The sequence below is a fragment of the Piliocolobus tephrosceles genome, chromosome 1, assembly GCF_002776525.5.
Source record: "Piliocolobus tephrosceles isolate RC106 chromosome 1, ASM277652v3, whole genome shotgun sequence".
NCBI classification, from domain to species: Eukaryota; Metazoa; Chordata; class Mammalia; order Primates; family Cercopithecidae; genus Piliocolobus; species Piliocolobus tephrosceles.
In genome coordinates, this window is record NC_045434.1 from 6470910 (window position 1) to 6497136 (window position 26227).

Here is a 26227-nt window from a genome sequence, read left to right on the forward strand (position 1 = left end):
AGTCACTGCACAGTCTTCCAGTAAAGTGCATTTCTGGACATCGAGCCTGAAAGCGCTACATCATAGTTTGTCAATGTAAAAACTAAAACAGAACAGTAAGAATTCCCCACCACTCGGCCAGGCGCGGTGGCTCAAACCTGTAATCCCAGCACTTTGGGAGGCCGAGACGGGCGGATCACGAGGTCAGGAGATCGAGACCATCCTGGCTAACACGGTGAAACCCCGTCTCTACTAAAAAATACAAAAAATCTAGCCAGGCGAGGTGGCGGGCACCTATAGTCCCAGCTACTAGGGAGGCTGAGGCAGGAGAATGGCGTAAACCCAGGAGGCGGAGCTTGCAGTAAGCTGAGATCCGGCCACTGCACTCCAGCTTGGGCGACAGAGCAAAACTCTGTCTCAAAAAAAAAAAAAAAAAAAAAAAATTCCCCACCACTCACCAAAAAACACCCAAAATCAGGTTAAGGCTATCTCCATTCCTGAGTACAGAAACAGGATAAGCACAAGGAAAACCGCCATTAGAAAGGGAAGGTTCAGGGGCCCATGGCAGTGCCTGGTCCACAGCAATTATAAAACTCTTCTGGGAATTTATTGTGAAGTCCTCATACTCCTGCTGGTCCAGACCGAGGACCCAAGGTTGTTTTAAGGCATGAACAGTCAAAGGAGTTTGGGGTCCTAACATGAGCTGGTTGGTTTATTGGGCAATGCAAGTTTCTCAGAAATGTAGCAGGTTCTGATGTACTTGCTTCTAGTTATTTCCATGTATCCATAGCCATGTCCAAAGCTTCTTGCTGTACATAATTCCCTAACTCGATGAATTATGCTTTGTACTTCACAGACTTCTCTCTCTCTCTAATGATAGGGTTCATTCAAGAGCATCAGACCCAGGTGGGAAAATTACCCCTATTATAATTACACCAATTATTTCATCTTTTCTACAGGGCTCAGTCTTAACTGGTCACTTAAAGGATTTTTCATACTTATTTTCTATTGAGTTCTAGGTACAATCAGCTTTCTAACCCTGTAAAATGCCAAATTTCTGATCTATCTGCTCTCTATCATTTCCACTTATAAACTAGCCATTCCTTCCCTGAGCCTATTTATCTCCTCTCATAAGCTTTTTAAAAGCACAACTAACAGGCCAGGCATAGTGGCTCATGCCTGTAATCCCAGTGCTTTGGGAGGCCAAGGCAGGTGGATCACCTGAGGCCAGGAGTTCAAGACCAGCCTGGACAACATGGTGAAACCCCATCTCTAGTAAAAATACAAAAATTAGCTGGGCATGGTGGTGCACACCTGAAATCCCAGCTACTTGTGAGGCTGAGGCACAAGCATTACCTGAACCTGGGAGGCAGAGGTTGCAGTGAGCCGAGATTGCGCCACTGCATTCCAGACTGGGCGACAGAGCAAGACCCTGTCTCAAAAAAAAAAAGCACAATAACAACCACACACAGTACAAACAATTCATTTCCCCAGTCCCTACAGCCAAAGCCCTATCAGCCAAAGGTTCGGTGACGCTTGATATTCCTTCCAAATAAATGCCGGTTATGTTTTTACCAAATAGTTTGTCACTGTATAACATGAGATTTCATCTTTCCATCCTACAATACCAATTTACTTGCTGCCCACTGCCCAATGAGTAAACCAGTGCTACATCATTTATTAAGTTTTTGTTGTGTTGCTGTTATAGCAGCACGCACTTCACATTGCCTGAACTTAGTAAGTACTTAATACTTTTTAAATAAGTGAAGAAATGTGTTATATTCATGAATATTCATGAGTAGAGACAGTTATGCAGGCACTGAGTTAAATGCCTTATATAGATTATGTAATATCCACAACCAGACAAGCAGACATGTGGCTTATGCCTGTAATCCCAGTGCTTTGGGAGTCCAAGGCAGGAGGTTCACTTGAGGCCACAAGTTCAAGACCCGCCTGGGCAACGTAGGGAGACCCCCCCCATCTCTACAAAAACACTTAAGAGATAATAATATTTACAATTACCCTGTGAAACAGGTACTTTCCCTATTTTATAGACATGGAAACTGAAGCTTACATTAGACAACCTCTCTCAAGGACACTAGTGAGTAATGGGGCAAGACTCAAACCTAAATCTTTTGAACTCCAGAACCTGAGCTCTTAAACATGTCTCCATGGCCTCTGCATGTAGAAGGGATCATTGCAGTTACAAAGTCCTTTTTAATCTTTCTTATCTATATTCAGAAACATCATATACACCGAGGTGCAGTGGCTCACACTTGTAATCCCAACACTTTGGGAGGCCAAGACAAGTGGATCACTTGAGGCCAAGAGTTCAACACCAGCCTGGACAACATGGCAACACCCTATTTCTACAAAAAAAGAAAAAGAATAAAAGCAAAAACTAGCCAGGTGTGGTGGTGCACATCTGTAGTCCTAGGGACTCAGGACTCAGAAGGTAGAGGCCAGGGGATCACTTTAGCTTAGGAGTTCAAGGCTGCAGTGACCTATGATTGCCACTGCACTCCAGCCTGGGGACAGCAAGACTCTGTCTCAAAGCAAGACCAGAACATCATATACTGCATTCTGCTCAAAGATATGAGAAGCTACACATCCAAATTATATCCGAGGATCAAAAAAAGGTCAGATGTTTGTAACTCATTCATGCCAGTAAGATACTTTAAATTTTATTTTTCATGAAATTATTAACAACTTAAATTCATAAAAATGTAGAATTTACTGTAAATTTCCAAAAATAATACTTCTCACCTGTGTTTTCATCTTAATCTCCTTAATAGTCTGGTAACTTTGATGGATAATAGAAATTCTGATCTCTATTTAACTGGTTTTTGTAAACTGAGGAAATCATGCACATATCTGTGTAGTCACAAATCAGTATAAGTATTAGAAATAAAAACGTGACTGTGATTACTACCACAGATCTGTTTTCCAGGCCAGACTTTCAAATAAATGAAATAACCAGGAGTTGGATCAGGGCACCAACCTGGGTTTGGAATCAGGTGCCCAGGATCAGAGGAGAAGCAGGTGCAGTCCCAGGGAGTCAGAGACACAGGAGAATGGAGTCTAATTGTATTCAATACCTTTTCACAGACAAGAGAACTCTTGGGATTGATTCAGCTCAGAAACAGCTTTTTGCAGATAATTACAGTGGCATATGGAGCTCCAGGAAAAAGGAAGTGAGAAAAAGAACAGGTGTCTAGTTCACCAATGGCTCATATGACACTTGGTGGAGTTTTCAAAACATACATGTTGAATGAGTGCATGCATGACATATGAAGTCAAAGAAGGGAGCTAATAAAGGCAGAGTGATAAGATTCTGCAAGCCAGTGAGGGGACAGGGCAGAACTCAGGACAGTGCCTGAGTCCAAGGTGTGGTTAGCCATTTTCTGCAGGCGTGTACTGGGGAAGGGTGACCACGGGTGAAGAGGCTGCCCAGTGAAGTCAGTACAGCCGCACTCAGAGGAGCCCCTGTTATTTGCGAGGTCTAGCAGGAGCAGAGAGGACTAGTCTGGAGCTTTCAGTATACCATATGGTGCATTTGCTCCAATCTCCTTTTCCAAATTCTCCTCTGGCCAAGTCACGGGTCCATGCCCACCCACTGTTTCTTGACAACCCCCCCCACACACACACACACACAGCACACCTGCCACTAGGGCACTTGCAGTTGCAACTTCCAGGGTGTGAAATGTCAACTGCTCTAAGAATTACCAAAAATTACAAGGAAAGTAGAATCCATCATTGCAACCTTTATAGTACTTAATCAGCTTCATCTTTTTAATGTTTTTGAACACAGATGGTCACTTTTTTTGAATAAACCAAACATTAATAGTTCACACATAGCCATTTTATAAAACAGAGGCCATACACTTCTAAGCATCAATACAAGCCTAGATGGGCAAGAAGCTTATGGCCCTAATGTCTAGAACACAGATGGGTGATAAACTCTTCCAAGAAAAGTGAGGATTGGAATCTTGCATAGAGCGTGTCTTCAGGAGCCTGGTAGTGCTGATAAAGCACATGGCCTGGGAACTAGGTAGGGAATCTCTGTCCTTAAAGGAGTGGGCACCCCCACCTCCAACCACCTCCAGCCCTGATGTGGATTTATCTCCATGAGGGGCTCATGGAAAGAGAAAAGACTGTGAAGCACAAAATTGTCCTAGTCAGCTGATTTTTTTAGAGTTGTTTTTTTTTTTTTTAACAAACTAATAAATCCATTTTGAAATGTCTTTGCTGTCAGCCACAGTGTATTAGGTGTCGAATAATACCAGTGAAGAAAACCTGATTTCTGCTGTCATTTTAGTCTTCCAGAGAAAGCTGTTTTCCCTCTTAAGGGCCATCTTTGACTTTCTAGAGCAAATGGGTTTCTACTGAAGCCTCAAGCTGTGGCTCTATCCTTGACTTAACTCAAGATGTATATTTTATTCTTTTTGAAATCCATCTTGATTCTACAATAATATCTTTCCCAAAAGGAAACAGTCACACGTGTGGCCATGTGTGGTGATAGAATGTCCGAGCGAGGTAACTTCTGGCTGTTATTGGTGGTGACGCTCTCAATATTCGTGTGACCTCATGAACATAAAACTGTGACTTAAGAACATTCACAGGTTATTAGATCACTTTGAAGAGTCCAGAGACCAATGCAGATTTTGCAGAAGACAGGAACTGAGGACACTGGGTGAACCAGGTATCACTGTCTATAACCATGGGGATATGGCCCTGAGAGCCACACAGATCACATGTTTACCTGTGTTGTGGAATAGATAGTTTTTAGGTAGATTTTGATCTCTGCACCGTGGGCCTCGAGGGTTTTACAAAAAATCAAAATAGAACTTCTGTGGCTAGAAGGGATCTTAGTGATCATCTAACTTGTCACCGTTCTACCACGCTAGGGGAGGGGAGTCCAACTCTCATTATTTCCTCAAACCAAATGTGAACACTTACGGTTTTAAAACTGTAAATGACATCTCCTTTTCTAGGTATCATGCCATTTTCCTCCCTGCCTCTTCTTTCCTTTAAATACACATGATTCTATAGCTGTGGACATTCCAAAAGGTTCCAGGCAGTTCTGAAAATACTCACCATTTTCCCATATAGGGGATAACTGATATTTTCACCTTTGACTAGTGTCTTCCAGTGAGCTGAGTCATGTAGTTCCATGAGTTTAGCCACAGTTGAAGCCTTGTCTGAGAATTTAGGAAATTCCGCAGACCCCTAAGGCATAGCCTGGTTGTTCCTGCAGTCATACCCCTTCTTTTAGCTGCCCCATTCCTGGTCTTGGGTGAACTGGAATGTTGCCTTTTGAGTCAATAAAAGTTGAAATTCAGAATTCAGAATTCATGGTTTGAAATTGTGATTTTTTTTTTTCAGTTGCCTATCAAAAGAGCTCCTAGACTTAGGTGTTCAGATGGAAAAGTATTTGTTCCTATGGCAAAGTCTCTTTTGACCTTTGCAAATCCCTAGTTTAATCAGCTAGTCATTGATGTAATGTATGCAACATGTAAGAATACTCATTCAGTTCATTGCCATGCTTGTCAGAAAGCACCCTGAGGCATGCTTCAAATGCCAGCGCACCCTGATGAATAAGACAATGTGAATTAAACAACCTTCTGGCCCTTATCCTGATGAAAAAAGAAAAGGAATTTTGTGTTCATTTTGTAGCTTAAAAGTGTTAATTATATACCTAGTTGAGCATGCTAATTTTCTCTTGTTGCCTATTTAGATTTGAGAACAAAAATAGCTTCATCTACGTGAGGTAATAAGATTATGGCTTTAATAACCCATCATGAGGTCTATTGTCGATATCTGGATAATACATTCTTTTGTGCTCTTGGACAAGACCAGAAACATTCCTCTTATTTACCTGTTTTTGTCTTACAGAAATTTTTTGATCTGGAAAGAGAGAATGCTTGTGCTACAAAAGAACAAAAGAATCACACCTTCCCTAGGTTAAATCGCAACAAGTACATGGTGACAGATGGAGCAGCTTATATTGGTAGGTGTCAGGGCTGTGAGGCTCCTTGGGTGGGGGTCACCCAGGCAGTGGTAGTCCAGCTGTGCTCCACGGTATGCCCTGGGGAGGAAGCAAGGCCTTGGGAACCACTGCTGGTGAATGTGGGGAAATGGAGATCAGGAAACAGGATGGTGAAGACAGGGAGCTCATCACTCAAACACCTCTTTCATGGCCTGATTTATATACCAGAAGACATAGAAGACACCTTTCCATAAATGTTTCACAGAAATTTTCTGGTCCCTTTGCCTCATTGTATAGGCAGGGATGAGAATGGCTCAACAAAGGTGTGTCCTGGTACTGGAACGAGCAGTGTCATCCCCCTGCCCACAGCACCACAAGCCAGCCTGACATGAGTGATGGTGAGGCAGACAGTCTGAAACTCTCAATGCCCAGCCAATTATCCCATCCCTGCCATCTTCCAAATGTCCCACTCTACACAATTTAACTTGAGCTCTTCAAACCTCAGTTTTCTCATCTGTAAGATGGGGCTAATAATAGTAACTACTTCATTGGATGAAGTGTAGAAGAGATAAAATGTGCAAAGTACCTGGCGCATAAATAATACCCAATTAATGCCAGCTATTATTATTAAGGTAAGAGACCCAGGTGCTGAAATCATTCTATAATGGTGTAATTATTAATATATCAAATCTATTCTAATTCTCCATGATATATATGAGTCCATGGTAACCTTTTAACTAGTACCATCACAGGCAGTTAAAATGATCTATAAGAAGGTACATAAATCCAAAAACAGCAGTGCAGTAATTACATTGTACAGATGAAATGGCAGTCTCAAGGCAAAAAAAACGTGTTCATGGAATACAGAAATACAAAATCTGTATCAATTTTTTTTTCAAATTCAGTGAGTAAAAAATACATCCTTTTAACTTTGTAAAGGAGGGCAGCTTTTATCATCTGCAGTTTACAAATGAGAAAACTTGGACCCTAAGACTCAGAAATACAGATATTAGGGGGATGGAGCCGGGTCTGGCATCCAGGGCCCCCAGTCATCTCACCTGCGGCCACCAGCCCAGGCAGACACTGCCACTGGCCATGTGGGAGTCACTAACTCCCAGGCTCAGTGTGAACATATTTTTTTTTTTTTCCATTTTCAATATCACATTAGAAGAGAGTATTGGAATATTTTAAAGATGTATATCTGGCTAGGCGCGGTGGCTCACGTGGTAATCCCAGCCACTTTGGGAGACCAAGGCCCCTGGATCACCTGAGGTCAGGAGTTCAAGACCAGCTTGGCCAACATGGTGAAAACCTGTCCTTACTAAAAAATACCAGAAAAACTAGCTGGACGTGGTGGTGGGTGTCTGTAATCCCAGCTACTTGGGAGGCTGAGGCAGGGAGAATTGCTTGAATCTGGAAGGCGGAGGTTGCAGTGAGCTGAGATCATGCCACTGCACTCCGGCCTGGGTGACAGGGTGGGACTCCTTCTCAAAAAAAAAAAAAAAAAAAAAAAAAAAAAACCTAAATAGGCCGGGTATGGCTCACCGTTGTAATCCCAGCACTTTGGGAGGTTGAGGCAGGTGGATCACCTGAGGCCAGGAGTTCAAGACCAGCCTGGGCAACATGGTGAAACCCTGTCTCCACTAAAAATGCAAAAATTAGCTGGGTGCGGTGACACATGCCTGTAATCCCAGCTACTAGGGAGGCTGAGGCAGGAGAATCGCTTGAGCCCAGGAGGCAGAGGTTGCAGTGAGCCAAGACTGCACCATTGCACTCCAGCCTGGGCAGCAGGGCAAGACTCCATCTCAAGAGAGAAAAAGAAAGAAAGATTGATCCTTCTGACCTTCTGGTGGTGATGGAATATGAGACTATTGGCTAGGTGTGGTGGCTCATGCCTGTAATCCCAGCACTTTGGGAGACTGAGGTGGGCAGATCACAAGATCAGGAGATCAAGACCATCCTGGCTAACACGGTGAAACCCCGTCTCTACTAAAAATACAAAAAATTAGCTGGGCATGGTGGCAGGCGCCCGTAGTCCCAGCTACTTGGGAGGCTGAGGCAGGAGAATGGCATGAACCCGGGAGGCGGAACTTGCAGTGAGTCGAGATCACACCACTGCACTCCAGCCTGGGCAACAGAGCAAGACTCCTCTGTCTCAAAAAAAAAAAAAAAAAAGAGAGAATATTATTTCATTCCTGTTGTCACTGTCAGTGACCCAAAATGTGATTATTTTGACTTTTCTCATGTGCACCAACTTATGGAGAGTAATACGAAATCAGCTGCAAGTGATTAAAAACAACCTCAAACCCATTTAATAAAAAATGGGAACTTTTGGCTTAATCATCAGGGAACCCAGGGATGGTTCAGGTTTTAGGCACGACAGGACTGAGGGACTCAAATCTAGATATTTTATATGTAGAATTTACTTAAAGTGAGATGTTGTATGTCCATTCAGCAGTGACTTGTACCTGTATCTAAATGTTCTTTTGTGGGAAATTTTTTTTAAAAGGAGGGGAGGGCTTAAAAATTAAAATTAAAAAAATAAATGCCTGAAACTAGGACTTTTTTTAAAGTTTACTTTTGATGAATTAAGTGTTTTAGGCTGAGCACGGTGACTCACACCTGTAATACCAGCACTTTGAGAGACTGAGGCAGGTGGATCACCTGAGGTCAGGAGTTGGAGACCAGCCTGGCCAACATGGTGAGACCTTGTCTGTACTAAAAATACAAAATTAGCAGGGTATTGTGGCACACGCCTGTCCTCCCAGCTACTTGGGAGGCTGAGACAGGAGAATCGCTTGAACCCGGGAGACAGAGGCTGCAGTGAGCCGAGATCCCACCACTGCATCCCAGCCTGGGCGAGACAGAGCGAGACTCCATCTCTAAATAAATAAATAGACTGGACACAGTGGCTCACACCTGTAATTCCAGCACTTTGGGAGGCTGAGGTGGGTGGATCACAAGGTCAGAAGATTGAGACCATCCTGGTAACGCGGTGAAACCCCATCTCTACTAAAAATACAAAATATTAGCCAGGTGTGGTGGCATGCACCTGTAGTCCCAGCTACTCAGGAGGCTGAGGCCGGAGGATCACTAGAACCTGGGAGGCGGAGGTTGCTGTGACCCGAGATTGTGCCACCGCACTCCAGCCTGGGCAACAGAACGAGACTCCTTTCTCAATAAAATATTAAAAAATAATAAATATTTTAGAGTGAGACAAAACTATATTTGAATTCCAGCATTGACACTTACATGCTGAAAAATGGTAAAAAGTCACGTAATCTCTATAAGCTTCTATTTTCTCATCTGTAAAGTGGGGCTAATGGCACCCGCTCTTCAGTGGTGCTAGAGGCTTAAACAAGATAGTACGTGAAGAGCTCCTAACACTGTCTCTGATCTGTCCGTATCTTTAGGAAATATTGATTCCTGGCTCTCCCCTTTCTTCTTCCCTCTATAATACATTCTTAAATGAGTGAATTTTACACATAATATTTTATCAAAACATTAATTCCCTAGACTGAAGCATAGTTCTAGTATAAAAATACTCAAAGAACCTTAGGAGAAAAAAATCCATCAATAATTTTAATAATTATCAGCATGTTCTGATCTCCTGAGTCATCACTGAGATACTTGCTTTATCTCCTGAGTCATCACTGAGATACTTGCTGAGAACGCGGAGTTGAGAAATATCCACAGTGGACCTCGCACAGAATCATCCCTCCATTAAGTCTTCACAAGACTCACAGAAGAACCCCCACACAGTGTCATCTCTCTAATTCTGAAATCTCTGGGGTACATTTGAGTTAAGCTCTGGAAACTTGTCTAGGAGATGGTTTGAAGGATTGGAGGGCTGACAAGGGGGTGGTGGGTGGAGGGAAGGCACCCGAAGGCCCAGGAACCTTCCCAGCGAGCTCTCTTGCAGCCTCATCATCATGTCCCTCTGAGTGACACTACAGTTCTGGCAATGGGGGGCTCAGCATGCATTTTTGGAAGCTGCAGTGGCAGTCTCAAAAAAAGCTGGATGAAATTGTCTCCCAATTGAAAAAATACTGAAGCATATATGTGATTTTGAAATCAAGCCAGACTGTCAGGAAGTGAAAGGTAGAAGAGCACGATCACAAGGGCACAGGAACTCCTTTATCAGCCTGTGAAAGCTTCCCAGAGCCATGATTCCTGAGGTGAGCCTAATTAAAGCTTTTGAGTATCAGTAAAGATGCCGGATCTTGGCCCAATCCATTGAATTCGAAGGAAAACAAAGCTGTATTTTATAGAATAAGCCTTCAAAATCTCGAAACCTCTCTCCCTCGTTTTCCTCCTACCCCAGGATGCCCCCAAAGCATATTCCTATGTATATTTCCTTCAGAGAGTATCGTCCGCACATGCACGGAGCAGAATTCTCGACATGGCTGTGATGCTCCTGACCTCGGGAGGTTGACGTTGTAGTCCAGGGTGAAGCACACAGTTCCTGGCACAAAGGATGCCTTTAGGATCAGAGGCAACATGGAGTACTAGTAAAGTGTGGACCCTGGAGTCAGACCTGGCTTTGAACCTCAGCTCTGATATTTTTCTCTTCCCGCTTTGGACAAATTACTTAACCTTTCCGTGCCTTGACTTCCTCATCAGTACGATGGAGTTCGTATTACCACCTCAGAGGACAGCAGTGAAAACTGAAGAAATAATGTAATGAGATGATATATTCACTGCCCTTGTTACAGTGCCTGGCAACGGCTGTGGGGATGAGATTTTAGTCTCATATCCAAAAGTCCTTAAAGGACACGCAAAACCACAGGAGCCTTTTGCTTACAGAATGAACAGAAGATACTGCCTGGCAAGGGACACTTGAGCAATGCTCAACCCACAGAAGCTACTCATCCCCAGTTTAGAGATCCAGTCCTGTATTTACCTGGCACTGAGCATTTGCACAGAACTGCGGCCTCTGCGCATAGTCAGGTGTCTCAGAGGAATGGCCAGGAATGCCACATTAGCCACGGGGGTCTCTGTGCAGGGACGCCAGCACAGTATTCTGTACCACTTGGGAGACAGTTCACTAATTTATATCAAAAAATTCATCCAAAGCTATGTCTACCACGAAGCCACTGACAGTACCATTGTGCCGTTTATCCAGGGCGCAGATGATGCGTGGGGATGAGGGAAGAAGGATAAAGCAAAAGGGGGCAGGTCCTTCTCTCTGCCGATATTTGGTTTAGGGACTTGGTGCTCCTAGGCTCTGAGGAATAAAGTTTAGGAGTAAAATGAGAGACAAGAAACCACCTTCTGATGTTCCTGGGGGTGCCAAATGGAAAAGGGACTTGGTATGTTTGAGGGCTCCAGAATGCAGAGCAGAGACCAAAATACAAAAGCTGCAAAGGAAGAGATACTGGCTGTCTCCATAGATGTGCTTTCTTCCAGCAGTTTCTCCCACAGATGACTGCAGGCCCTTGGGCCAGGGGTGCCCAGGGAGACGGATGACCTCAGCATCTTAGGGATTTCTGCAGCGGAACCTGAGTTGCTGCAGAGGGGACAGAAGGCCGATATCTCTACCTAAAACCTGTCAGTTCCCTTTATGGAATCAGCTCTTACCCAAAGAAGAGAACAAAACTGGGAGCTTAGATCAGACCTGGCCTGGTGGTAATTTCAAAGATAATTTTGTCAACCTTGACATGGCTAGATATTTTTTAATGAGAATAATTCCTGGTTTATCATACAGACTTGGGTGTACCATTGATTAGCCATGTGATTAGGCAAATTTATTCACCGCTTTGAGCCTCCCACTCCTCAGCTGTAAAGTGGAAGTAAGTCCCACCAACCATACAAATAATATATACAAATACCAAGCAGCAGCTGGTTCCGGTGGTTGCACATGTACTCACAGCTACTTAGGAGGCTGAGGTGGGAGGATTGCTTGAGCTCAAGAGTTCAAGGCTACCATGAGCTGTGATCAGGCCCCTGCACTCTAGCCTGGGCAACAGAGAGAGGTCCTGCCTCTAAAAATAAAATCAGGCCCGGCACAGTGGCTTATGCCTGTAATCCCAGCATTTTAGGAGGCCAAGATGGATGGATCACCTGAGGTCAGGAGTTCGAGACCAGCCTGGCCAATATGGTGAAACCCCATCTCTATAAAAATACAAAAAATTAATGGGGGCATTGTGGTGGGCTCCTGTAACCCCAGCTACTCAGGAGGTTGAGGCAGAGAATTGCCTGAACCCGTGAGGCAGAGGTTGCAGTGAGCCAAGATTGTACCACTGCACTCCAGCCTGGGCAACAGAGCAAGACTGTCTCACAAAAAAAAAAGAAAAGAAAAGAAAAGAAAAAGAAGAAAGCTACTGAGCTACAGAGTAGGGCATCCACAGAAAGCAAGTGGAGGGATGTGGTGTGTTTTTCTTATATAGGAGTCTTATCTGTGTAAAAGCTAAGCTAAGCTGTGTCTATGTGTGAGTAAGCTGACAGCATGACAAAATTTATTATTCTACCGATTTAAAGAAAACATTCTTATGTGTAATGACATTTAGTGTGTAAGTACATCAAAGCGTAACTATAGCTATCCTGAAAGCACATACTGTTATGGGTATTGGGACATCTGGAATTTCCACTGCTGTAGGACTGTATCCTTTGGGGTATCTTTAGGTTGTTTTCTCAACTGGAAACATCTATGACCATGGTTGTGACTGGCAAGGAACATGCCTTGTTAGTCTCAAGATGGAGCCGAACTGAAAATGCCATTACTCTAGCTCTCCGGGGCTGCTGCTTCCCCCACACCTTGAAGATGGACATACACATAAGTCTCTTCTAGGGCAGATCCCAGACTTACTCCTTTGTATGAGCTGAATCGTGTCCCTCCAAAATTCATATGTTGAAGTCCTAACCCCCAGTACCTCAGAATGTAACTCTATTGAGAGACGGATCTTTAGAGAAATTGTCAAGTTAACATGAGATCATTAGTGTGGCTTTAATCTAATATGAACGATGTCCTTGTCAAAAGGGGAAATTTGGACAGAGACATACATAGAGGGCAGACAGCATGTTGGGAGGCTAAGGTGGGACGATCGCTTGAACCCAGGAGTTCAAGACCAGCCTGAGCAACATAGCAAGACCTCATCTCTATTTTAAAATTTAAAAAAAAAATAAATAAATAGAAAGAAAATAGAAAATGCCCATCTACAAGCCACACTCAAAGGTCTGGAACAGATCCCTGCTCACAGTTCTCAGAAGGAATCAACCCTCCCAACACCTGGATTTTGTCTCCAGAACCATGAGACAATACATTTCTATAGTTTCATCGACACAATTTGTGGAACTTTGCTATGACAGCCCTGAAAACATGAATACACCACGTAACACGGGCAGTCATACTTGAGAGGCTATTCTCATAGCACCTGCCCCACTTCCTGGGCCAAGAGGCCAGATCCTGGATCTGGGAAATGATTTGTAGTCCAATCGGGTGTTTGTTAGAAACCGAGTCTCCTTTTCTGGCTTGAGCGTTTTCTTTGATGTGAAAGCTTCAGGGACTTTTAATTAGAATCCCTCATTTGTTCACACGGATTAGATGTTGTCTCTTTGAAAAGGTAGTAATTACTCACAGGATTTTTAAATGAATCCCTATATATTTTAAATGTTGCTGTATTTAGTGTGGCTTGTGAATGTCAATAAGAAATAACATTTACAAGAAAGAACAGCAGATTCCTTGTTTTGAGTTTCCACCGGAGCAAAGCTGAAGAAAATGCCAAAATAATATGCAAATATTAATATGCCATATGTAAGGCTTCTTGGATTTTTTTTTTCGGAGCTGTCAACACAATTCAGCCTCTCCGTTGTTATTTCTGGGTGGTGATGATTTTTAATAGAATCCACTCTGAATTTCATTATATTGGGTATGTTCCCAGTGGACTCTAACTCCTCAACATTATTTCTTTGTTTGTTTGCAGGAAATTTTGATTGGGTAGGGAATGATTTCACACAGAATGCTGGAACGGGCCTTGTTATCAACCAGGCAGATGTGAGGAACAACAGAAGCATCATTAAGCAACTTAAAGATGTGTTTGAAAGGGACTGGTATTCACCGTATGCCAAAACCTTACAGCCAACCAAACAGCCGAACTGCTCAAGCCTGTTCAAACTCAAACCGCCCTCCAACAAAACTGCCACAGACGATGCAGGCGGAAAGGATCCCTGGAACGTATAACATGAATAAACAAACTGATAGGACAGTTCCGTATTTCATATTTATACATAAAGGACTTGAGGAGAGAAAAAAACACTTTAATATGTCTCTTTTTTTAGGGAAAAAGCACACTTATAAAAAATATTCTCTGAACGACACATAATACCTATCTAACAATATCTTAGCGTCGTGTACACTGAAATTAAGACTTTTGTATTTGTTACCTCTGACAGAGAATGTCATTCTGGCGTAGAAGTTAGTTTTTACATTTGCATACAAATTTTAAGACTTTCATTCCTGCTTCTTTCTAGTTTTAGAACTTTTTCTGCTGACCTACCCGGTCAGTTGTTAGGAAGCTTAGCATGAGGTGGGCTCTTTAACACCATTCTGAGAACTGCTAATTTAGAGAGGAAGGTGAGGATTTTTGCCTTGGAGAAGAGACTGATAAAACCAGTGTTTATCCTTGTAAATCGTCTCCAAGACCGACACAGTCAGCTAAGCGTGAACAGCTTACATCTCATGCCAGCCTTCAACACCCTTGAAAAATATCCTTTTCTGTCTTGCTCATTTTCTTCTTATACCATAGGTTTTATTTGTTATCATTTTCTCTTCTCACAAAATGTTCCTATTATTTTCTGTATTCAACCTTAACATTACTTCTAACTATAACATCTTTTGAAAACCTACAAATTTCTCAGAGTGGATAGTAAGTGGAAATAGCAGTCTTTCATTTTTACCTTTCAAATGAATCCTTTTTTCCCCTACCAAATTGGTATTTTAAAAAAACGACAGTCAGCAATATATGTCCTTTCTCTCAAGCTCAGATAAATTATGAAATTATGTGGCCACCTGCTAATATCCAGCAAGCTATCAAGTCTGCATTTTGGGAATAAAGTAGTTTTTCACATTTTTGTTCAGTTTATGGTATTATAAAGGAAAGATCTCCATGCTTCAGTGGATTTTAATTCCTTTAGAATCATTATGCTGTTAAGAGTATGCCAGCAAACATTTATAGAGCTATTTAATATACCTTGTGCTATTTAATATACCAAATGCTTTTCAGAGAAATGCAATTTAAATACTGTGCTTAACATATTTTACTAAGAAACAGAAATATTGAATTATTGTTCTATAATGTAATTGTGTGTTGTTGTTTTATATCTATACAATATGTACCCCTGTATTAATGGAGACCATTGCTACACTAGGGAGAGGCATGGCCTCTTCAGAGCCCACAGCAGGTGGCCGGGATGTCCAGTTCCGACGTTGTTCCCGACTCTGTGACTCAAAGCAGAGCTCCTCGCTGCTTGGCCTCGGGCTTCTCTTGGTAACGTAGATGGTAATACTCACCTACCTCGCAAGGATGTTGTCACGGTAGGAAATATTTATAACTTGTTTTGAAATCAAAAGAACCCATATAAATGCTAAGCATTACAATATATAATCTTTTTCTTGAAATAATCTTTGTCATATCTTGATAGAATCAATACCAGGTCCTCCCAAGAATCCACAAAGGAAAATAAATTCACAGCTTGCAGGTGCAAATGTGGATGAAAAGAACACGGCACCACAGTAACCCTGGTAGAGCTCTGGATTGTCAACATTTCAATGGAACATGGTGTTGGGCCACCTTGGCAGGAATAACATCAACACAAAACTAGACATCGTGCTAGAGCTTGTTCTGCAGGACTGTAATATACACATATTTTCAGAGCAAGGAAACACTCAATTATTCTTTTTCGTTTCTGGAGACTTGATTTCTAAATGCCAAAAAAGTGATCGAGGAGCCTATGAATCTTACCCAATGGATTTACTTAATATAGAAGGGCTATGATAACTTCCCTTCTTGTTATTCGCAAGTATTGCTTCACGAGATATTTAACCAGTTGATCAGGAGAGCTGGAAGGAAGCTGTATTTTTAAGGGTAGCATATTTTTATGACTAACTGGGAGATTCTCACTGAAATTCCTCATCAATAATAGCCAGCCCATAAGTCTCTAAATATTTGCCATATACACAATCCATGTTTGAGTTGGGAGTTATAACTCTGCCAGTTATCCCAATAAAGTAAACATGGCTTTGGTGATGATTTTAAAAAAGAAAGCAGGCTGGGTGCAGTGGCTCACGCCTGTATTCCCGGTGCTTTGGGAGGCCAAGGCAGGAGGATTGCTTGAGGCCAGGAGTTTGAGACCAGCCTGGGTAGCATAGTAAGACCCTGCCTCTAAAAAAATAATAAAGAAATAAAGGAAAGAAGGAATCAGAGTAGGAGTGGAGACAAACCTACCAAGTTCACACTCAGACAAACAAAAGCAACCTGGGTTGGTTTTAAAAAGGATGTCTAAAGGGAGAAAAAAACAACCACAAGAACCAAAACTTGTTAGTTCTCAAGTTGTCCCCTGCAGTATTCATCTACAGCCATGGGACACTCATAGGCTTGGTGTCATGGGGCCTCTTCACTGTCACTTATCTGCTGTATGTGCTACGAGAAGAGAATGTCATCCTTTATGGAATGACCAGCATTGCCATTTTCTTTTGAGGCCTGGCAAAATGCCACCACCAGGAGCTGCATCCCAGGCTTTTCTGCCAAGCAGCAGCAGCAGATGCCCACCAGACACAGCAAGCCCCTAATCAGGGGAGTCTGGGCAGCGGTGGTGACTCCATGGAGCCACACTGTCCTTCTGTGGCAGCCAAGAAAGTGACCCCCATACCAATAGTGTCCGAAATGGGTTCATGTCTCTCAAGAGAACATTTCATTCTGCAGAACTTTCTCTTTCATTTGGATGCTTTATCCATCCCTCTAGAGATGGCTTTCCTTTCTTTTAGATTTTGTGTCTGTGCTAAACAAACTATCAACCTCCATTCCTCCCACCCCCCAAATATCCCAAGAATTACTTTTCAGGAGGAAAAGAAGGCAAAACAAAAAACATGTTAATTTGACACCTTCTGGTGGATGTCCACGTCCATGCCAGAAATTACGAGGGGCAGGGTGACTGCTCCCCATTAACATTCCTGGATTTATTCCCCAAGAGGCAAAAAGGAAAACAAACACAATTAGAGACTATATTTTGGATTTCAGTACCACTAACACTAACTTAGTGCCTTATATATCCTCAAGTGTTGATTTTAAACAATAATTTATTCTAGGAGAACACTTCTCTCTCCTGTGGAATTCAAGATGACCTTCCGATGGGCCTACCAGTTGAAAACTTCCATTAGAGCACTGACAGTTTTTATGCTGCCTATTCTCTTCCCAAGCCCCATCACCGTATCCCCCCAAATCAAATCATTGCACACACCATCAAAGATCAATACTATGGGCCTCCACTGCATTGCCACTGGCCACTAGCCTATCAAATAATTGAATCACTGCTTATCCAACCACTGGAGAGAAAGTGGAACAGTGAGATGACATCCATGCTCTATAAAGAACAAGCTTTAGGTACCTGAACTTGACAGAAACAAGGAATGCCGAACATGTCCCCACTGACTTAAAAGAATCCTGTCGAGAGATGCTGCACAGACTTCCTAGGTCCTGTGGCATAGAGAATGAAAACTAGCGTCTTTAACAAGTCAAAGCAGACAAAGAAACCAAAGGTCTGCGACACACTTTGCATCTGTGTAACTCCGGGCACCACTTTTCCCATTCAGGCTCTCTCTGTGCTACTGCTTGTCTCATGTCCGATGCAGTTCTTAGTGACAGGGGTCTGATCACATTTTTGGTTGATCTCACCCTTTGAAAAATGTGGGGTTTTCTCTGAAATGCAGTGAATGGTTTGTTACAAGTGCCTCGATGAACCTGGGATTGATAGAAGCTCACTTCCCACCAGCCTGTGGCTATACTCAGTGACTCTGATTCATTCTGTTGATTTTTAGGAACTTTTATTGAACTAAATTCCAGGGCGGGGTGGGGGGAAAGACCATAAGAATTTCTTGATAAGATCAGATCCAGGGTCTATCTGTCTCAGGAATTCTATCCTACAATTCACTTTTTTTTTTTCTCTCTCCATACCAATGACCACTGGTGTGTGTTTCTGTGTCCAAAATTCATTTCATTATTTTTAACTTTAGGAATGTAAAATGCTGCCATTACTTGCATAGAACAGTCATTTCCTATAATGAAAGATACTTTGTTATTGTTTATTCAAACTCAGTCCTTACAAACAGCCCCACATATCCTGGACAAATGTTTCATTCTTTTATCTTTCTGTACTTATTCCCAATGATCTGGTATGCTTTATTATACACCTTTTAAAGGCGGAATTAATATAACTTCCATTTATTTCCAAGGTAAATAAATTAGATAAATTAACCTATTTTCAACATTTTCCAATTTGATTTGAATTAGCATCTTTCATTTTCCTTTTCTATGTTGTTAACAAAATAGCTGCTTACCATTTTCACCTTATTGACTTAAATCGACGGAGGCTTTTGAATAGCCCTGAGGTCAACCCCAGTTCGCAGCCTATCTTTCTCATTTGAGAGAACTCCCATCTTTGGCTGAATTATGAAGATGTTGCTTTTTACAGTGACTCAGTGGGTATTCCTCAGAAGTTTCTCGAAGACGTAAAAATGAAATTTTCTTATATTTGACCCATTAGCAGTCTTGTACTTATAGAGTTCTAAAACTTTGCTGGTCATTTACGCTTCTTTTGGCAATTTGAAAAAAAAAGTTATGTTTAATAGACTATTCCACATTTTCTTTTGCTATGTTCAACTACTAAACTTCTAATTCTGTTGCAAAAAGTATCTTGAATTTTTTAATGTTCGTTTATGTACATAGGATAAACTTGTACCTGGACAGATCTATATTATTAACCTTAAGATCCCTAAATAAATTGGTTCGATAAAGGGTTGAATTTGGGGGAATCATTAAAATTCTCAAACCTTTCGTATAACCAGATGCTCAGTTTTTTCAGAAGTAAATATTAGATGGCTTTTCCATACTGGGAGATGAGGCATTTCTTTTTCTCCTCAAGCTGATCTCAGAAACAAATCAGTCTCTCATCAGTAACCAAACTGTACTGTGGTGAATTCTGAAGAAGGTAGATGCGACTGGTCCAATGGGCCCACTGTTTTGTATATTTACACAAGGAGGCATCTTTGAAACACTATGCCTATCTCTTAAAAAAAAAAAAAATTCCAATACATGTTCATTCTGAGTAAATTATCTTTTAGTGAAAAAAAAAAAGAAACAATCATAGAGACCCCACTAGAGAACCTAGTGTTTGCTCAACAAACGCACATTGAATCTCAGGTGTAGCACACACCTTAACAGCCATCTCAGCCAGCCCCCCCAGTGTGTAAATTCCCTTCCCATTTGGGCACTTAGAAGTTGACAACCTAGAGTGTCAGGATGGCCGAGTGGTCTGAGGCGCCAGGCTCAGGGTGAGAAGCTGACAACCTACATGAGCCAAACAACTTGGAGTGCTTTATAGGTTCCTTTCTCAAGACCCACACAGGATAAAATGTGTTGATTTACTAAAGTAATTTGGATTTGAGGCAGTCGGGTACTCTTTTCATAAAGAGAATCAATATGAGAGGCAGATTTTTTTTTAAAACAACTATCATTTGAGAGGTTAGCAAAGGCTTAGAAGTGAACTTCGAGTCTGCAATAGTCAATAGTATTCTGATTTTATCGGCAGTTTCTGAATGCTACAATTTTGTGGTTTTTTAAAAATTGGGCTGTTTGATGACAGTCATGTACAAGGAGTCCAATAAAATCATAGTAAGGGTGAAGATTATTTGTGATTTAGTTTTATTTGAGAGATAAATTAGTAAGGAGAAACGATCTCTTTTTATGAAGTGGATATCTGTCTCTCAAACCCATTCCTCTTGGCTCAGACGTTAAAAAATTATTAATTCCCTTATGGACTCTCCTATTCCCCATGGGCGGAAAATTCTGAAAAACAGATGAGACATTCTGAGCCCCTTGCAAGACAAACACAGATGGTTTCTAATTTAGAGTTTTCCCACACAAATGCACAACCAATCTTGGAAATATGACCTCAATTCCCAGCATTAAAAACATTGAAATTGTATGTTACTTTCCAATGTGGGCGGAGGATGAAGATCTTTAAAGACAACTCAGAAAATATCCAATAACATTCAAATCAGAGCGTAATCTACAATTTCACTTGTTATTACTTAAAAGCGAAGACTAGCTGCTTCTTTAAAAGGGGTGAGTTACTAAAGGCAACATCCTAGAAAATGTAATAAAAAGAAGGCAACACCTTATTTTCAGCAAAGTCATAGTACTGATAAAGCACTTTGAAAATCCTCTGTAGGAAAATGTCACTGAGAAACAAAGGCGGGTTTGTCCCCAGTGATAAAGCTATCTCTCATTCATATTTCATAGGTGGATCTATAGTTTTCCTGGTGTCTTGGAGAGACCCTACCTCCACAGCTCCTGCAGGAGCAAAACCATATTTTCTGCCATGTGAGCGCTCTACACTGGCCAGAGCTGATTGTACCAAGGTTCGGTACCTGACCCAAAGAGACTCATTTACAGGCCAGAGGGTGGCCTAAGGAATGAAAGTGTACCTAGCAGTGGTATTCTTTTTTGATGGCACCTGGCCCAACCAGTCACAGCCCCCTTTTAGGGAGTTTGAATACCAGAAAGTAAATGATGAATAGGAAGTGCAGCCAAAATAGACACTGTCACCGTAATGGTGCCTCTGAGAGCAGTGACAGCAGTTACTTCTGCAGTCAAGACAACTTGAGTTCTTGTTGATTCGCCATTTCTGCTCTTAGGTTACTGGAGAAATACTTGATTCCTGAACAATGAGTCTGGACTTTGTAGTTCCTGGGTTGCTTTTTTTTCTTCCTATGTATTGACATAAATAAACTCACATTAGCTGAAGTAACCTGACTGTGTGTCTGCTCTTTGAAACCTGGAAGGGCCTAACTAACACGACAAAGTGAAAGCCGTCCTCGTTTTTAAGTAGCTTGGAAGGAAAAGAGGAAAGAAAAAGAAACACTGTAGTATACCTTTTGGGTCGGACGGAGACTCATGTCAGAGATCTCCATGGTGAAGCATGTGGATCCATGCCATGAAGGTTAAATATCAAATCAATAGTAATCAAATGTGTTCGACTCACAAAGTGTGTTTGAAACACTGAGCATGGAAATGCAAAAGTTAGGAAATGACTACATGATAGACATAGAGATTGTTAGAGCTGGAGAGCGGAATTAGAACTCTAGAAGCCCGGACCCACTATTTTTCTATATGAGGAAAACGAGGTGTAGAATACACAGAGTTAAGTAGAGGCAGATGTGTTATAAATTTAGATAATGTTTTAAAATACACAGTCTAATGATTGACTTAACAAATGCAAAAGTTGCTAATAGTATGCTGAATATTTGGTGTAAGTAGGCAGTTTACAGAAATGTGTAGAAGACAGAAGCGAAATCACTCCTAGGAGGTCTGATGAAGGAAGGTGGGTCTATTGAAGTGTCATAGGAGGAAATGGAGGAAGTGGGGGTAGTATCAAGACACATTTATCCTGCATGGCTCCCAGCTCAATTTAAGTAGAGATTAGTAATATCAGAAGGTCTAGAGTTAGATGATTTTTAAGATTATTTATTTACTTTGGTGGTAGTGTGTTAGATATTTTGTTTCACATTTAGCCTATGGTGGACACTCATTCAAAAGTAAAAAGAACGTCATAAGCTACCATTTAGCATATGGGCTGAAAACAAAATTCTGTATTTTGGAGTTTGTCACTCAGCCATTTAGTTTGTAGTTATTCATATAAAAAGGATACAAGAGCTAGAACATTTAAGGAGTCTAAGGTCTGCAGACAGTGATATATTGCTGAATTGTTCCTATGATCATGCAAGTTGGGGAGCCTAGTTATGTTATGCCATAGTGTGACAGTCAATTGTATGTGTCAAATTGACTAGGCTACTGTCCCCCGTTACTCAATGACACACGAACTAAGCCAGGCGTTGCTGTGAAGGCTTTCTGTGGATGTCATTAAAGTCTATAATCAGATTTTTTCACTAAGAAAGATTTTCCTCGATAATCTTAAGTGGGCCTCAAAAGGTCTTAAGAGCAGAACTGAGGCTTCCCTGAAGAAGAAATTATACTTGTAGACTACAGCATCAGCTCCTGCCTGAGTTCCAGCTTACCCTTCCTGGTGAGCTGCCAATGGATTTTGGACTTGCCTAGCAACCCCCACAATCACGTAAGCAAATTCCTTTCAATAAATCAATTTCTGTGTATGCGTGTGTATATACTGGTTCTATTTCTACGGTAGAATTCTGATACGAATAGTAACAAATAATCCCCAAATCTTAGTGGTTTAAAACCACAAAGGATTTTTGTTGTTGTTGTTGTTCACACTACATATTCATCGCGGGTCAGCAGGGGTGCTCAGCTCATCTTGGCCATTTAAAGATCCAGGTTGACAGAGCAAATGTTGCTGGTCACCATGCCAGAGGGAAAAGAGATTACTGGAGCGTCTTACATGAACTATTAAATTCTCTGACCAGGAAGTAACACATGTCACTTCTGTTTACAACACAATGGCCAGAGCTAGTCACATCATTTTACCTAGCCTAATGTTAAGAAATACAGTCCCACCAGCATTTCTGGAATGCTGGAGAAACCAACACTATACTAGTGTATAGTATTAATGACTAACACAGTTAATTTCAAAAACACAAACTTATCAATGAGCTTCTCATTTAGAGTAAAGACAAATTCATGAGGACAAAAAGTAAGAAATGTTTAAGAATGATTAGGAACAAAAGAATTCTAAGATCAAAGTGACTCACTGAAGAAGAATGAATAAATGTAACAGTTCCATAACGTTTGCTGTTAGTAGCATTAATAAAATAAATGCCACGCTCTGAAAATTTACTGAGATGTCAACCAGTTGACTTAATGCTTAAGCAAGTACAAAAATAGTCACGAATGTAAGTTCAGATAACTTTAAGGTGGTCCTGGGTTCCAGATATCTAGATAGGTGAACTTCAGTGCCTATCAACCTCTAAAATAACAGATAAATAAGAGCATAACCAAAGAGGAATATTCTCAACTGAGTTTTGTAGGCTTATTCAAAGTCTTTCTACACTAGGAACCTCAGTTTGCCTTTGACTTTCATGAACTCATCTTTTAATGTATGGTATTTCCCTTTACTATGTAGGTTTCCTGGTCATGAATCTTTATTTTCTTTATAATATAAAACCTATTTTTTTTGAGAAAGAGTCTTGCTCTGTTGCCCAGGCTGAAGTGCAGAGGCACGATCTTGGCTCACTGCAAGCTCCACCTCCCGGGTTCATGCCATTCTCCTGCCTCAGCCTCCCAAGTAGCTGGGACTACAGGCGCCCACCACCACACCAGGCTAATTTTTTGTATTTTTAGTAGAGATGGGGTTTCACCATGTTAGCCAGGGTGGTCTCGATCTCCTGACCTCATGATCTGCCCGCCTTGGCCTCCCAAAGTGCTGGGGTTACAGGTGTAAGCCACCGCGCCCAGCCAATCCTATTTCTTTAATCCGTGTTTCCCACCCCCTTTTAACAAATAATGTGTTTCTTACTTGTGCATTACCAATTTTTCTTGAAATTATATCCCTGGAAGCAGAAGGGCTTTTTAACAGATGTCATATATTCTCCAAAAAACGTATCTTTCATGCATGCTGGTTTTAAAGAATCAAACACATAACAAATAATATTGTGTTTGTTTTATGTGTGAAATGACATACAGGGGAGAACCATTCAATGTGACTAATATTGATTGAACTCCAATTCTGTGCAATCCTGGAGCTGTTGCTTTGGAACAGACAATAATGAACGAGACCTGCCCCTGTCCTCAAGGGGCATCTAGTATGAAAAGCAAACCCGAACATGACTATGCAGTTTGAGTGAATAATATTCTAGCATTTGCCTGCCACCGTGTCCTGACCAATCTCATCAGTAGAAGTGTGGTTTAAAGCAAGTTAGTGCAGATAAATGTTTCCCCAGAGACCCAGGAGAGGATGGAACGGTCAGGAATAATGCAATGTGTCAAAACCAGTTGGGCTGCTCACTACAGGGGCACATACTTCTTTATGAACCCAGCTAGGTTGTCCCCCAAAACCTTGCCTCCACTGTCATGAGCTGTGCGTATCAAGGGTTAGGGAGTGGGAGCCGTCCGTCCTAGACTGCAGGCAATAGGAGCACATTTTATGGTGAGAATTTTAAAAACAGTGAAATACTAAAAGTCATCCACTTCTTACTATCACCATCTACCAGCAATTCTAAACAATGTCAGTGATAAAATATGCCTCAGGGAAAACATTTTTGTTGGTCTGTGTATTAACCAATTGACTACACCCAGAGAGGACAGCTCTCATTGGCCTGCCCTTGGCATACTACGATGCACAAGTGACAGTTTTCGGTTTCTGGAAAGGGTAAAAAAAATTACATTATTTACCAGAAATCCCAAGGAGAGGCTGGGTGCACTGGCTCATACCTGTAATCCCAACACTTTGGGAAGCCTAGGCGGGGTGGATCACCTGAGGTCAGGAGTTTGAGATCAGCCTGGCCAACATGGTAAAACCCTGACTATCAAAAATACAAAAAAATAAGTAGCCGGGCTCGGTGGCGGGTGCCTGTAATCCCAGCTACTTGAGAGGCGGAGGCAAGAGAATTGCTTAAACCCAGGAGGAGGAGGAGGTTGCAGTGAGCCGAGATCATGCCATTGCACTCCAGCCTGGGAGACAGAGAGAGACTCTGTCTCAAAAAAAAAAAAAAAAAAAAAAAAGAAAGAAAGAAAAAGAAAAAGAATGCACTGATTTAGCAAATATTTAACAATCATATGTTGTATTTCAAGTTCTGTGCTGAGTCCTGGGCACATCAAGATGAATAAGATAGCTCCTCCTCTCACGGACCTCAGAGTTTAGGGGAAAAGGAAACAAAAAAAGTGGGATGCTATGTTAAAAATTTAAATAATATTTCCCTTCCTACAATAATGAAGTAGGTAATGTCAATCAATCCATTTGCTGAAAACAACTACAAAAGTTGGATTAACATTTTAACCCTACATTTGTTTGAATGCATCAGAGATACACCAAGGTAGGGAGGAAAACTGCATGGTCAAGATCAGAGAGATGTGCATTGAGAGGTGAGTCAAAAATTTGCAGCCAAGGGCCAGGCGTGGTGGTTCACGCCTGTAATCGCAACACTTTGGGAGGCTGAGGTGGGCAGATCACGGGGTCAGGAGTTCAAGACAAGCCTGGCCAACATGGTGAAACTCCATCTCTACTAAAAATACAAAAAATTTGAGCCAGGTGTGGTGGCACATGTCTGTAATCCCAGCTACTTGGGAGGCTGAGGCAGGAGAATTGCTTGAACCCAGGAGGCAGAGGTTGCAGTGAGCTGAGATCACACCACTGCACTCCAGCCTGGACGATAGAGCAAGACTCCATCTCGAGGAAAAAAAAAAAAAAAAACGCAGCCACTTTTCCTCAGAGCTATCTACTGATTTCAGAAGCACAAATGCTAAGCAGAGCTTTCAACAGATGCAAGGGGTAGGAAATACAATACTGGAAATCAGACTACTAGGGAAGATGATTCCTTATAAGACCCCAGGCTTTGAGTTGGGACTCTGATGGATAATACATGAGAAATACAGATGAGTAAGAAATAGAGAAGCCCTATCAGAAAGCTTCAAATCATCTGTATCTCCTGTTGAATTAAGATGATGTGGGGTAAGGCCAGGTGCAGTAGCTCATGCTTGTAATCCTCACACTTCCGGAGGCAAAGGCAGGAGGATTGCTTGAGGCCAGGAGTTTGAGACCAGCCTGGTCGACATAGTGAGACCCCATCTCTACAAAAATAAAAATTTAAAAATTGGCTGGGTAGGTGTGGTGGCACACACCTATAGTCCTAGCTACTTGGGAGGTTGGAGCAGGAGGGTCACTTGAGCCCAGGAGTTTGAGGCTGCAGTGAGCTGTGAACACACCACTGCACTCCAGCCTGGGTGACAAAACAAACGATAAAAGATGGCATGGGCTTAGCCATCTACAAGAAGCAAACAAATCTTCTGAGGGACTATAACATTCAAATGATCATATTATCCCCCACATTTTTTGAATATACTGTTTGGTACTCAATGA

At 41.8% G+C, this 26227-nt stretch overlaps 1 protein-coding gene across 3 annotated transcripts in view; it reads left to right on the forward strand.

The window, feature by feature from the left end:
* PLD5 (phospholipase D family member 5) overlaps nucleotides 1-15613 on the forward strand; it is a 422250-nt gene extending 406637 nt beyond the window's left edge. Inside the window, exons 9-10 of one of the 3 annotated variants that reach the window (XM_023216268.1) lie at nucleotides 5875-5989; nucleotides 13891-14667. In XM_023216268.1, the coding sequence (XP_023072036.1) occupies nucleotides 5875-5989; nucleotides 13891-14147 (372 nt within the window). In that variant the 3' untranslated portion in view covers nucleotides 14148-14667. Of the gene's footprint in view, nucleotides 1-5874; nucleotides 5990-13890 lie in introns of all 3 variants that reach the window. The other 2 variants (XM_023216269.1, XM_023216270.2) reach the window with 2 other exon arrangements.
* The last annotated feature ends 10614 nt before the right edge of the window (nucleotides 15614-26227 follow it).